We start from the raw sequence: 14,408 nt of genomic DNA, 5'->3' as shown, positions 1-14,408 counted from the left end.
TTCACCTCCTTAGTCCAAATGTAACTAAATCACAAATAAAAACTCACTACAAATCTAAGTCATATATATTTTCAAATTTCACTTTCAAGGATTACCCTTTTATTCTTATCCTTCTTTTTTACTTTTCCTTTCAACTTTCTCCTTTTCTTTCTTTACTCGTCGGCCAGTCTCGGACGAGAGCTTAAGCGCTAAGCAGAAGTCTTCCTTTTAAGATTCCATAAGAGCACATGGTGGTTGTCCTAGCAGATGCCCCTTGCACTTCCTCAATAATTTAACCAATTACTTGTACACTACCGAGTACAAGAAGGCAGCACATAGTTTTCTTTTCAGAGTTTGCCATTAATTTTTTCCCCCCTCTTTCATTTTTTTTCTCTTCTTTTTCTTTAATTGCCTTCTTTTTACTATTTCTTTATCTTTCTTCTTTTCCTTTTCCCTCTTTGTTTTTCAATCAATCTCACAAGGGAGCTTAAGCACTAAGGAGAGGTTTACCCTTGTAAGTTTTAATAGTACAACTGCCTCTCTTTAGTATTTAGTCAAGTCAGCAAAAAAAAACTCACTGACTTCATCACCTTTACTTTCTCTCCGGCCCTCTGAAATCGGTTTTATATATACTGAGATCTCCCCACTACTATTTCTGAGGAAAGTGTCTTCGGTGGATGACCAGTCATATGTTAAATAATTTCATGCATTTGCTCAGATGGAGGAACGAAAATGGGAGGAGCTAAACATGGACTGTCTGGCGAATGTGTTTCAGAAAGTGGGAATGTTGTCATTGTTGTTTGATGTTCCCTTTGTGTGCAAGTCATGGTATAAAGCAAGCCTCAATCCTATGTGCTGGCAACATCTTGTTTTTCCTGACATCAAACCGAGTGATATGGGCAGGCAGATCCCGGTAAGGTTACTGATACAATCAACTTCAGTGGTAAAGATGGTAGTCAATCGTAGCAGTGGATGTGCTACTACTCTTGCGCTGCCGAAACACTGCAGTGAGAAGGCACTGGAGTATGCTGCTAAGAAGTAAGTTATCTAAAATTTTCTGTCAAAAGAAAACAAGTCTTCCTTGCAATGAATTGATGATAAGAATTGTAAAATGTTTCAGGTGTCCTGCCTTGAAAATTCTAGTTCTGCATGATTTTATGCCTCATGAGTCATCAATCCTTATTCCAGAACTGATAAGCAAGTGGAAAAATCTTGAAGTATTGTCACTCAGGTGGAGCTATAATATGGCAGACATCATACCCCAAATTGGTTTTCATTGCAAGAAGTTTGTTCAGCTAAATGCCCCAAACTCCATCATTGGGAAAGATGAAGCGTCGGCCATGGTGACCTTTGTGCCAAACATTAGACACTTGTTTCTAAAGGGATCAGGCATTAAGCAGGAGAATCTAGTGATGATATTGCAGGGCTGCAAAGAGCTTGTGAGTTTAGACGTCAGTGACTGCATTGGTTTTAAGGATGATGATGCTGAGATATTGCAACTTGCTTCACATATTCCTGCATTCGTTTGTGAAGGTTCAAGGATTTTTATTCCTCAGTTGACAGACTAAGCATTATTGATCTATTTTCTTTTTCTCAAATTTTTCAATATTCAAACATAGGATTAATAAGTATTTTTTATCCCTCATCCAACATTTGGTTCGTGGAAAATTTAAGAGAAACTAGGAAGGAAAAAAAATAAAATGCAATAAAAAATTCAAACAAATCCACCAAATGTTTTCAAAAGCTAACATGCCTGTCCTTGTTTGTTCTTCTCTTCTATATATCTTTTACCTTTTCCATTCCTTTTCGGTTTTCCCTTTTCCTTTTCCTTCGTTACACTCCAGCCAATTTCACAAGAGAACTTAATCACTAAGGAGAGGTCTCCATTATCTAAAATGCATGGAGCAGGAGTACTTATTTGGTTTTAGGTCGCTTGATAAAATAAGGAAACAAACAAGTGAGAGAAGTTTCAAGCAAAAAGTTTCAAATCTATAGGATCTGTGTGAAACATTTTTTAAATTAATTTTTGAAAATAATTCTTAAAAACTTAAATATAAAAAACACTAATCTCCTAGCTCAACATGCATCCTTTTGAATAAGATCTCATGTCACATTGAACCAGCAGCCAGCCCAATAAAAAAGGTTAGGCATGGTCCCATGATGGCTAACTAAGCAGGTTCAACCAACTCATCCACCATCTCCTCAGAAACAGTAATTGATCATTAAAAATCTACATTAGGCGTAACCATCAATCATTGAATGTCATGAAATTAATCAACCAGTCACCCATTGACCCAGTCAAAGTCCCTACATTCTAGAGTGAAAAAAAAGTGTAATATTCACAAATGACTCAATCACTCAAACCCAATTCTCATTGCATATCCACATACCAATTTGGCAATTCTCATGCACCCCATATCTGCGTAGGAATAGTTGTAACCATCATCATCCAATCAAGCCTCTAGAGTCCTTTCACATCTATAAAATCAACTCCTATACTCAGCTCAAGAATGCCAAACATAATAAAACCAAATTTCTGTCAAGAATCTCAGCAAACATCTTACATGCATTACCATTCACCAAACTGGTGCCAGCCGAGTCATAACAAACACACTAAACATACATGAATCTCATTCCTCATTCTCAATCCCAAAACCATGCTCATGATGATGAGAGGAATGATGTGGTGTTGTTTTTCACGATAAAAAGAACCCAACAAGCGTAAGACTCTGAAGAAAAGAAAGAGATGCGCTGGCTTGTAATTACGTGGAAGATGAGAGTGGCCAAGTGATAGGTGTAAAGCGCAGTAAAAAGGAAATAGCTCTCAGACTCGATAACGATTTCAAGAAAGAAATGGAGGGGTCCCACATCAGGTAGGGAATAGAATCACTTGGACATAGATTAGTATATAACTAAGAATTTAAAGCCCTTCCAAGCCATGAAGCCGTGTGGTATGCACAAAGTGAACTATTCTTTTGCCTTCTACTAAAAAATATCGTGTGTTCCCCACATATTGCCACATAATACTTCTAAAGCTTTGATTGTGTTGCACTTAAAATGTAAGCCTATTTTTGAAGGGAGTGCTCCCTATTGGAACACTCCCTAATAATATTTAATCTTTAAGCTTTGATATGTTGCACTTAAAATGTACCAATGTTAGGAACAGTTTGCGAAAGGAGTGGATTCGAAGACCTTCGAGATTTCAGTCGATGAGGCCAAGGGGAAAGTGTTAGGAACAGTTTCTTCTTGGATTCGTTTTAGCAGTAAGGGCTTGTCCTTCCTTTTGGAAGGAGCTGAGACCTGTTGCTTTCTCAAAATGGGGGAGTGATTCAAAAAAGCTTAGGCGGAAAGGGGAAGAAGATATCAAATGGAATTGCGCTCTAACAAAGCAGGTCAGTTTTTGTTTTGCACGGTCTGGGATGTAGAAGGTAAGAAATTCTCATTGGCTTTCCCCGAAGGCAGGGGAGTGGTTGGAGGTTAGCAACTTTTGGCTGGGAAATTAAGAAGCCTGGGTTTCTCCTTAGCTCAAAGGGTTGACGAGCACTCAGCCTCTCCTTTAGGAAGGAGAGGTCTTAATGAGGCCAGTGTCGGGAAGAATGACCTACTTCCAGAGACAGATCTTACTGGTTCTATTGAAATTTGGAACGTTGTATGGTTAGAAACAGAAAATTAGGTGACTGATAGTAAAAGGAGGTTTTGAGAAGGAGCTTGGTAGGGAGATGGGGGGGTTCTGATCAACCCCTTTCCTCGACTCCCTTAAGTCTTGGGCACAGTCCAGCTGGATGTTGAGAAGAAATCTTCGCTTGGCTCTGTTAGGAGGCCCGTTTATACTCTTTGAGTTTGAAGATGTCGCTGAATTAGAGAGGGTGTTGCAGTCAAGGGTCAAGTGGTTTAAGGGTAAATGTCTTCTCTTGGATTGGTGGAAACCCTCCGTTGGTTGTCTCACAATGGACAAGAAGAACCGAGAAGTGTGGATAAGAATTTTGGGGCTCCCTCTGCACCTTTGGGGGATGAGTTTTTTCAAGAGCTTAGGGGATGTCTGTGGCCGCTTTGTGAGTGTTGACCAAGGAAGAAAATATCGCGATAAATATCGTGTATTGAAGGGTTTTGACATGATATTTCTTGGAGAAATATCGGTCCGGCGATTTCTCGCGATATATCGCCTATATATCGGTGATTTTTCTCCGATATATTGCGCGGTCAACGCGGGTCAGATGTCGCTACAGTACCTCTCCAAGTCTCCATTTGCCTGCTGCCAAGGGGATTTGAACCCCAAACCAAAAGGTTTGGGGTTCACCCACTTACCACCTGGGCTAAGTCCCCTTTTGATATATAATATGCAACAACTATATATATACTTAAATTCATTATATAAAGAAAATATAAGAATATTTTAAAGAGCAAATTAATTATAATTATTTTATAATTAAATGCAAAGTCTTTTAATTAATTACCAAAAATATAAAAATTATATAATTTTCTTCATAATGTTTTTAATATCATTAATAATTAATTAAATATTAAAAAATTATATATATATATATATATATATATATATATATATATATATATATATATATCATTATTCATTTTATATTGTTTAATACAATTGAATTAAATGGATCATATTTTAATACTAATATATATTATTAATTATAATTATTTTATAATTAAATGCAAAGTCTTTTAATTAATTACCAAAAATATAAAAATTATATAATTTTCTTCATAATGTTTTTAATATCATTAATAATTAATTAAATATTAAAAAATTATATATATATATATATATATATATATATATATATATATATATATATATATATATATATATATCATTATTCATTTTATATTGTTTAATACAATTGAATTAAATGGATCATATTTTAATACTAATATATATTTTAAAATTAGACATATTATAATCAAATATCATAATATTAGGTGTAATTTAATAATAAATGTACACTTATAAAATTCATATTTTTATCGATGCATACGATATTATTATCAAATATGATAAATCATGTTATACATATATCAAAATTTTCAATAAAATAACTTTAAAATGTCTATTATACTTCTAATTATATTATTATGAGGTTTTTCTTGCATTTCCATGAGTTTTTAACAATTTTAAGCCTACCAATAATATCCACCGATATATCTCCGATATATCCAAAAATATCTCCGATATATCCGATATATCTGTAAAATCGAATTACCGATATATCCGTGATTACCGATATTTTCATCTTTGGTGTTGACGAGGATACGATGGAACGTCGGAACTTGCAGTGGGCCAGAATCCTCATCAAAGTAAGAGGGTCGAATTTCCCAAGCTCTTTGCAGCTAGTAACAGGTTCTATATGTTTCACGGTCTAGTTATGGTGGGAGACTGCTCCTTGGATCAGTGAGGTGCAGCCTTCTTGGTGTTGCAAGGGAAGAGAGGGTAAGGTTGAGGGTGAGGTTAGGTCACGCGCCTTCCCGAGAGTTGTAGGAGTTTGCTCTGGGAAAGAGGTTGGCCAAGTGTCGACAGTTGACCCGCTGCCCTCTAATAAAGAGGGAGAGGACTCTGCTCCTTTCCTGACAGGAACAGTTGCAAGTACTGATAGGAAAGGGAAGCTCAATGGTGCGGGGGCTTTGGGGGCTCGGTTGGGCTCAGAATTAGAGGTCTTTGCTTCTAATTCTTAGGCTTTGGGCTCTGCTTTTGGTGGAAGCCTCAAAAGGCTTTCTTTAGGTTAGGCCCAGCTAAAAGTGGGTCGGGCCTATTCTTCAAATGGTAGGAAGACTCTTTTTTCTTCTCCTAAAAGTTTGGAGCCCTAGACTCCCTCTCTCAGCGATGGGTCATCTCTCGACGATGGGTCCTTCGCAAGACATTATTCACTGTGCGTCTTTCCCGGCGGGTCCTTCGCAAGGCGTTGATCCCCGTGCGTCTCTTCACGTTCGGAGCCCTAGACTTCCTCCCTCTACGACGAGTCCTTCGCAAGGCACTATTCACTATGCGTCTTTCCCGGCAGGTCCTTCACAAGGCATTGATCCCTGCGTGTCTCTTTCGACAGCGATTGCAAAGCCTCTTGCCGACGTTGCTCTCTTAGATGAAGTCCTTAGATTCTAAAAAGGTACGCTTCCTCCGTCTCGTTCTTCTTGAAGGGAAGGGTCATCTTAATCTACTACTCCTTCTTGGGTGCCGTTTTCTAATTCTTTTGGGTGAATATCGTGGAGAGTCATCCCTATGCTTGAAGAGTTGGGGTGATTCTCTCGAATGGGAAGTGGGCGCGCTGGAAACAAGGGCCGATGTTGTAAAGGGGCCTCTTTCCATGGTTGTGCAACATGGATCAAAGGTGGTTTTCCCTGAGAATGCTTCCTCTGAAGATGATACACCATCCAACAAAGAGTTTTCCAATTTCAAAGATTTCAGTAGATTTTGGGGAAAGTCGGTTGAGGGATAGAAAGAAAAAATAGTTTTGTTGTTAAAGAAGTTGGAGAAAATGACTGGTAAGAAGACACTCTATAAAAAAAAAGAAAAAAAAAAAGAAAAAAAAAAGTGGTGTCCGCATTGCGCTCTAAAAGGGAACTGAAAAAGTTGGATTTTCCAGTTAGCTATGGAGAGTCTGCAAACAAAGAAGTGGCAAGAGCAAATGGGAATTGATCCCTGTAGATTGATAAATATTAAAATACTTGCATGGAATGTTAGAGGGCTCAATGATAGGGACAAAAAATGGATGATTAATTCAGTAGTTAGAGCCCAGAAGGCATATTTAGTTTGTTTTTTAGAAACGAAAAGGTGTCGAAGATGTCGTTAAAGATGGTGAAAAGCTTGGGCACTTGAAGGTTCATGGACTGGGGGGTAGTTGATGTTGGGGATGCCTCAGGAGGCATCTTGGTTTTTTGGGACAATAAGGTTCTGGAACTCTTAGAGTTGGAGTGGGGTGTTTACACCATTTCAAGTGATTTTAGGAATGTGGAAGACGACTATATGTGGGTGTTCACTAGTGTCTATGGACCAGTCCTTTCGAGGGCAAAAGAGGAGTTTTGGGAAGAGCTAGGCTCTATCAAATGCCTCTGGGATAAGCCTTGATGCGTTGGGGGGGATTTCAATTCCATTAGATTTCCAGGGGAAAAAAGGTATGGGCACAATCTGACAGTAGAGATGAGAAGGTTCTCTGAGGTCATCGAGGAATTGAATCTAAAGGATCTGCCCTCTTCCGGTGGTCAGTTCACATGGTTTGGCGGTCTTAATTCTCAAGCAACTTCTAGATTGGATCGCTTTCTGATCACCAACGAGTGGAAAGATCACTTTTCGGGTGTCTTTCAAAGTGCTCTCCCCATAATTGCCTCTGATCATTGCCTCATTCTCTTAGAGGGCGCGGGGGGTTAAAAAATGGAAGACTCTCTTCTGCTTCAAGAATATGTGGCTTCTATCAGATGGGTTCAGAGAGTTGGTTTGTGCGTGGTGGACAGGTTACTCGGTTGTAGGATCTATCAACCACCGCCTTGCTGAAAAACTAAAAGCCCTTAAAAGGAATCTACGAAGATGGAACAAGGAAGTTTTTGGTAATGTCTCTGCTAAAAAATCTGAGGCTCTTTCTCAAATTCAGTTTTGGGATTCAAATGAGAGTCTTAATCCCCTATCATTTGAAGAAACAAAGCCTCGTTTGGGGATTTAGAGGAGTACAAGAAGTGTGTTTTAATGGAAGAAACCTTCTAGAGGCAAAAATCCAAGGAGACATGGCTAAAGGAAGAGGACAAGAATACCAAATTCTTTCATAAGATGGCCAATGCCAGGGCGAGAAAGAACTTCTTATCCAAGGTGAACATTAATGGGGACTCCCTTACTAGTGCGGAAGATATCAAGAATAGGGTGTGTAGGGCTTATAGGACTTTGTTATTGGAAACTGAGGACTGAAGACCGAGAATGGGGAATTTAGAGTTTTGTGTTCTGGGGACAGAAAGGGCCAGAAGCTTAGAAGAGCCTTTTCCAGAAAAAGAAGTTTTTGAAGGCCTTTGTAGCCTCTCTAGAGATAAAGCGCCTGGTCCGGATGGGTTAACCATGGCTTTCTAGCAATTTTCCTGGGATTTTACCAAAGTTGAGATTATGGCCTTTTTGGTGATTTTTTTCGCCTTGACACTTTCTAGAGAAGCCTAAACTCCACTTTTCTCTTCTTAATTCCAAAAAATGAGGGTGCGGAAGAGCTTAAAGACTTCAGACCAATAAGCTTGGTTGGGAGCCTTTACAAATTACTCACCAAAGTCTTGGCTAATAGGTTGAAACAAGCTGATGAGGAAGGGGTTTCAGATAACCAGTATGCATTCATCCAGAATAGGCAGACTCTGGATGCCGCTCTCATTACAAACGAGGCAGTAGACTCCAGGTTGAAGGTTAACATCCCTGGACTCCTTCTAAAATTAGACATTGAGAAGGCGTTTGATCATGTCAATTAGGATTGTCTTATTTCAGTTATGTCCAAGATGGGGTTTGGGAAAAAGTGGATAAATTGGATCAGTTGGTGCATCTCCATAGCCAACTTCTCAATTTTAATTAATAGGACCCCTTTAGACTTTTTTCGCAACACTAGGAGGTTGAGACAAGGGGATCCTTTACCCCCTTATCTCTTCTTATTAGTCATGGAAGTTTTTAGCCAACTGCTCTTTAGAGCCAAAAGTGGGGGCTACATTGAGGGGTTTAAGGTGGGAAACAATAATGGAATAGAAATGGATCTGTTCCACCTCCTGTTAGCTGACAATACCCTTTTATTCTGCAAGGCCAATAATGTGCCATTGCGTTAGTTGAGTTGGGAGTTCTTATGGTTCGAGGCTATCTCTGGGTTAAAAGTGAGCATGGATAAAAGTGAGGTTATCCCTACAGGAAGGATTGACTCTTTGGAGAATATCATCTCGATTTTGGGGTATAGAATTGGGAAACTCCCCTCTTCTTATTTAGGTTTTCCCTTGGGTGCTCCCTTCAAATCTTCAAGGTTGTGGGACGTAGTGGAAGAAAGATTCAAAAAGCGTTTGTCCTTGTGGAAGAGACAATATCTTTCCAAAGGGGAGAGACTTGCCTTGATAAAAAGTACCCTTTCAAGCCTCCCTATTTACCTAATGTCTCTTTTTGTCATTCTATGGAAGGTATGCGTAAGACTTGAAAAGATCCAAACAGACTTCCTGTGGAGCGGTGGCGCTTTAGAGAAAAAGTCGCACTTAGTGAATTGGAGTGCGGTTTGTACTGATATAAGACAAGGAGGCTTGGGTATTCGCAGTCTTGTGGCCCTAAATAAAGCTTTGCTTGGGAAATGGAGCTGGAAATTTGCTGTAGAGATGAATTCTTTGTGGAAACAAGTAATCATAGACAAATATGGGGTGGAAGAGGGAGGTTGATGTTCAAAAGAAGTGAGGGGAGCCTATGGTGTGGGAGTGTGGAAAGCCATCAGAAAATATTGGGAAATCATTCACTCTAGATCCCGCTTTATAGTGGGAAATAGGAGGAAGGTCAAATTTTGGGAGGATTTGTGGTGTGAGTTCCAAGCTTTGAAAGATGTTTTCCCTAATTTATTCAGATTGGCAGTTAACAAGGATCAATGGGTGTGCGATGCTTGGGAAAAGGAAGGAGAGGTGGGAAGTTGGAATCCTTTGTTTTCAAGACACTTTAATGATTGGGAAATGGAAGATGTGGAGGGTTTGCTCCAAAAAAATACACCCTTTGGTTTTGCATAGTGACGTGGAGGATGTTTTGAGTTGGAAAATTAGCAAGAATGGCTCATTTTCTATTAGATCTCTCTACAGATCCCTCACACTTGCCTCTAGTGAACCTTTTCTTGGAGCATTATTTGGAGATCTTGGGCTCCCATGAGAGTTAGCTTTTTTGTTTTTCTGTAAAAAGGCTACAATGTTATGGAGCTTACTTTTCTCCCTTTTTGATGTGCAGTGGGTCCTGCATTCCTCAATCAAAAGGAATTTGATAGCTTGGCATGGTGCTTCTATGAGTAAGAGAAAGGAAAAAGCTTGGAGAGTTGCTCCCCTTTGTTTAATGTGGACATTATGGAAGGAAATAAATGAAAGAGTGTTCAATGACACTGAACATTCTGACCAAGCTCTAAAACTTTCTTTTTTGTACACTTTTGTGAATTGGGGTAGGGTATATTTAGAGGATCATTTTTTGTCCTTGTTTGACTTTATAGAGTGGTTTTTGTCTAGATAGAAGAAAGGTTATCTTTTTTGGCCTAGCTTCTTGGGCGTTGCTGGTATACTTCGTGTGTACTCTTTTCGCCTTTGCTAGGCTTTTCTAATACAATCTCCTTTTTGCCTATCAAAAATAAAATAAAATGTACCAATGTTATAGAGAGATATTTTGATTGGAGTTTTCCAAATTAGAGCATTTTCTTTTTTCTTTTTAGGTTTCGGCTAATGGTATGGGATCTTGTCCAACTTATGGCCCAACATGCCTCCATAGATAAAAGAAAATAAGGAAAAACTTTTTTTAAGCTTTTAAATGTTTTTGTGTCATAATTAATTTCATAAAAGTGCCAATTTTATCAAAAAGCTCAATGCCTAACTTTTATTGTTTGTTAAACTTGAATAACATGATTAATCTGTAAGTTGTGTAGGCTAGATTTCTACTAAGCTCCTAAGTTGCATGTAAGTTAAAAGAAATGAAAGTGGGTTAAAGAAATGGATAGTTAAAAGTTTTGGTTTGCTGTAAACGAGCTAATAATATATACTGTATTGATTGAAGAACATTGCTCCATAGCTACCCTTCTTTCCCACCATTGCCAGAGTAAATACAAAATTGAAAAATGGTTCACAATGATACAAGAAAAGGAATAAGAAAAAAAAATAAGTTATCTGAACCCATACCTACCCTATTCATAAATAAAGTGAGGCCACCCCAATTCAAAATCCTACCCAATCTGCAAATTCTGTAACAACCTCAATCTAGATTAGTTATTAGGACATAGATTCGGGTTGGATTGGAAAACTTTAAACTTAAAAAGCCCATCTCTTTCCAGTCCAAAATTAGGGCTTACCTCCAATCTCTTCTATGCCCAAATCATGACAAATCAAGACCTTAGCACCTGTAGGACTTAGAAACAAGATAGCATAATTTCTAAGAGACTTGCAGAATTCATATATCCTCTATCATTCAAAGACATCAGCATGGAGTAAAATCATGGAAATTGGGGAAGAAATCAATTGGGGCACCTCTCAACTAGGATCTCTTTATGAGGCTGACAGAAAGTGTAGAAGCATTCACCATTTTTTTTTTGACAAGTGTGTAGAAGCATTCACCATTCTGCTTCATGTCTACCTTTACATACTCTCATGTCCACCATTGCCTAAACAAAATGATTTTATCATGTTTAGTTTTACAGTGGACAATACAAAAGAAAGTAAATGCAACTTTAATTTATATATTTTAAAATTATATTATCTTTGTATAGAAGAATTAAATAACTGTAAAAATAATTTAATGACTTTAAATCGATTTTTTATTTTCTTTTGTTTTTTTCTTCTTTCTAATTTTTCTTTATATTTTCTTTTCCTTGTATTTTCCTTTGAACTTTTTGAGAACCAATATATATATGTCATTTTCGTTTGATGTTCCCTTTGTGTGCAAGTCATGGTATAAAGCAAGCCTCAATCCTATGTACTGGAAACATCTTGTTTTTCCCGACATCAACCCTAGTGATATGGGCAGGCAGATATCCCAATAAGGTTACTCATGGAATGCACTTCACTGATAAAGTTGGTAGTCGATCGTGGCAGTGGATATGCTACCACTCTTGCGCTGCCGAAACACTGCAGCGAGAAGGCACTAGAGTATGCTGCTAAGATCTGTCAAAAGAAAACTAAGTCTTTTTTGCAATGAATTGATAAGAAGGTGTCCTGCCCTGAAAGTTCTGGTTCTGCATGATTTTATACCTTATGAATCATCCATCCTTATCCCAAACTGACCAGCAAGTGGAAAAATCTTGAAGTATTGCCAATCAAGTGGAGCTATAATATGGCGGAAATCATACCCCATATCAGTCTTCATTGCAAGAACTTTGCTCAGCTAATTGCTCCAGGCCTCGTGAACTTTGTACCAAACATTAGATACTTGTTTCTAAAGGTATCAGGCATTGACCGGGAGAATCTAGTGATGATATTGCAGGGCTGCAAAGAACTTGTGAGTTTAGACGTCAGAGACTGCATTGGTTTTGAGGATGATGATGCTGAGAGATAGCAACTTGCTTTACATATTCCTGCATTCATGTGTGAAGGCTCAGGGATTTTAATTCTTCCATTGACAGACTAAGCAATATTGATCTAAGCCTTCCTGAGCCCCTTTTAAAAATCGAAACTTGGTGAGCTAACTTCAATTGGTCTTGGGCTTGTTAACACAGAGTTCCTCATATTTTTCATGGTGAACCAAATATGAGAAAATCATTTTCCTATTCATTTTTGTTTTCCTTTTTCTTAGTACTTTCCAAAAATCAAACATAATAATCTTAAAATTCTCATTTCCTTAATCCAAAACTTAAATAAAATGCATTATAGAATTCAAAACAAATCCACCAAATATTTTCAAAACTTCAGTGCCATGGCTTACCCCTTGTATATGATCTTTTTTTAACTTTTCCTTTTCCTTCATTCCACTCCAGAATATCTCACAAGAGAACTTGATCAATAAGGAGAGACCTCCATCATCTAAAATGCATGGGAAAAGTGCTCGTTGGCTTAATGAATAAAGGAAACAAACAAGTGAAAGAAGTTTCAAGCAAAAAGATTCAAACTCATAGGAGCTGTATGAAACATTTTTTAAATTAATTATTGAAAATAGTTCTTAAAAATAATTCTTAAGCTTTGATTTGTTGCACTTAAAATGTACCAATATTATTAGGAGATATTTTGATTGGAGTTTTCCAAACCAGAGCCTTTTTTTTGTTTTTTCCTTTTTAGGCTAACGATATGGGATTAAGCTTCCATAGATAAAAGAAAATAAGGCAAAATTTATTTTGAACTTTCAAATGTGTTTGGGTCATAATTAATTTCATAAAAGTGTCAATTTTATCAAAAAGCTCATTTTGAAAGTCCTAAAATACTGCAATATTTGTGATTTTTTTTTTTTAATGCATTATTCTACTTATAATTGAAGCCCCAAAAAAAAAACAAAAAAAAAAAAAAAAAAAAAAACCCAACCCTAAACAAGACCATCATATTTGCTGCCAAACTTGTGTTGTTTGTTAAACTTTAATAACGTGATTAATCTGTAAGTTGTCTAGGTTGGGTTAAAGATGTAAATAATAGAAATTTTTGATTTGCTATAAATGAGGTAATAGTGTATACTCCATTGATTGAAGAACATTGCTCCATAATTACCCCTCCTTCTAAACACAAAATTGGAAAAGGTTTGACGATGATGCAAGAAAAGGAATAAGAAAACGAGAAGCTATCCAAACTCAGACCTACCCTATTTACAAACAAAGTGAGATCATCCCAATTCAAAGCCCCATCCAATCTGCAAATTCAAGGCAACCTCAAGTCTTCGATTAGTTATTAGGATATTGGATTGGGGTTGGATTAATTGGATGACCCTAAACTTAAAAAGCCCATCTCTTTCAAATCTAAAATTAAGGCTTACCCCTAACCTCTGCTATACCCAAATCATGGCAAATCAGAACCTTAGCACCTACAGGACCAAAACAAGTAACAATCTGGTTTTTATAGCATAATTTCCAGGAGACTTGCAAAATTCATATATCCTATGTTATTCAAAGACATCAACTTGGAGTAAAATCAAGGAAATTGGGGAATAAATCAATTAGGGCACCTCTCAACTAGGATCTCTCTTCATGAAGCCGATAGAAAGTGTAGAAGCATTCATCATTCCACTTCATACCCACCTTTGCATACTCCCAAACATCTAGGTTATGTTTGGTTCTTAGAATATATATATATAATTTGAACTATATTTGATTACACATATATCAGAAAAAAAAAAAAAAAAAATTGAATTCTTTTCTACTTTTTTCGCACAATCATCCCAAAAAAGCCATGGGGTTTAATTACTAAGAAAGAAATTAAAGACAGGCCGGCCACACTCTAGATTGTAATCAATGAATATTGTATTAAAAGTTCATCGGAAGGTTAAAAGTTTTATAAATTAACAAGCTGAATCCTGAAAATTCAATGAAAATTGGAAGTTGAAAGGGTGGTGAAGTCTTAAATGAGACAGATAGAAGTTGAAAAGGTGGTCAAGTATAACTCTTTAAATATTCAGTTGCATACAATAAAAAAGTATTGCATACCGATATCCAACCACCATTTTAACGCTCCAGTTCTTCACAAAAACTTCAGGTAAATCTAATTCTCTTCATTGAAGAAAATTCTGCATAAACCTTTTTCCTTCTCTGTATTATCTCATGAATTCGATATAAGTATGTTTCATG

At 37.2% G+C, this 14,408-nt stretch overlaps 1 protein-coding gene and 1 non-coding gene across 2 annotated transcripts; both read left to right on the top strand.

Annotated features, from left to right (window-relative positions):
- The first annotated feature begins 554 nt into the window (after positions 1-554).
- Positions 555-1,572, top strand: LOC117907621 (F-box/LRR-repeat protein At3g48880-like). Its single transcript, XM_034821223.1, has 2 exons — positions 555-1,017; positions 1,100-1,572. Exons 1-2 carry the CDS (start codon positions 698-700, stop codon positions 1,545-1,547), a joined length of 768 nt encoding a protein of 255 aa, XP_034677114.1. The 5' UTR covers positions 555-697; the 3' UTR covers positions 1,548-1,572.
- A 1,348-nt stretch (positions 1,573-2,920) lies between these two features.
- Positions 2,921-3,041, top strand: LOC117907994. The gene has a single exon (XR_004650114.1). It is a non-coding gene; the product is annotated as a U5 spliceosomal RNA (small nuclear RNA).
- The last annotated feature ends 11,367 nt before the right edge of the window (positions 3,042-14,408 follow it).

The sequence above is a fragment of the Vitis riparia genome, chromosome 18 (assembly GCF_004353265.1).
Source record: "Vitis riparia cultivar Riparia Gloire de Montpellier isolate 1030 chromosome 18, EGFV_Vit.rip_1.0, whole genome shotgun sequence".
NCBI classification, from domain to species: domain Eukaryota; kingdom Viridiplantae; phylum Streptophyta; class Magnoliopsida; order Vitales; family Vitaceae; genus Vitis; species Vitis riparia.
The sequence above is the reverse complement of the archived record's forward strand: the minus strand, read 5'-3'. Positions and strand labels throughout refer to the sequence as shown.

What these genes read in the sequence shown, in the direction of transcription:
- LOC117907621 (XM_034821223.1), top strand. Translation starts at nt 698, where the DNA reads ATGGAGGAACGAAAATGGGAGGAGCTAAACATGGACTGTCTGGCGAAT. An exon ending in CTGGAGTATGCTGCTAAGAA is followed by an intron (nt 1,018 to 1,099) that starts GTAAGTTATCTA and finishes AAAATGTTTCAG; the next exon opens with GTGTCCTGCCTTGAAAATTC.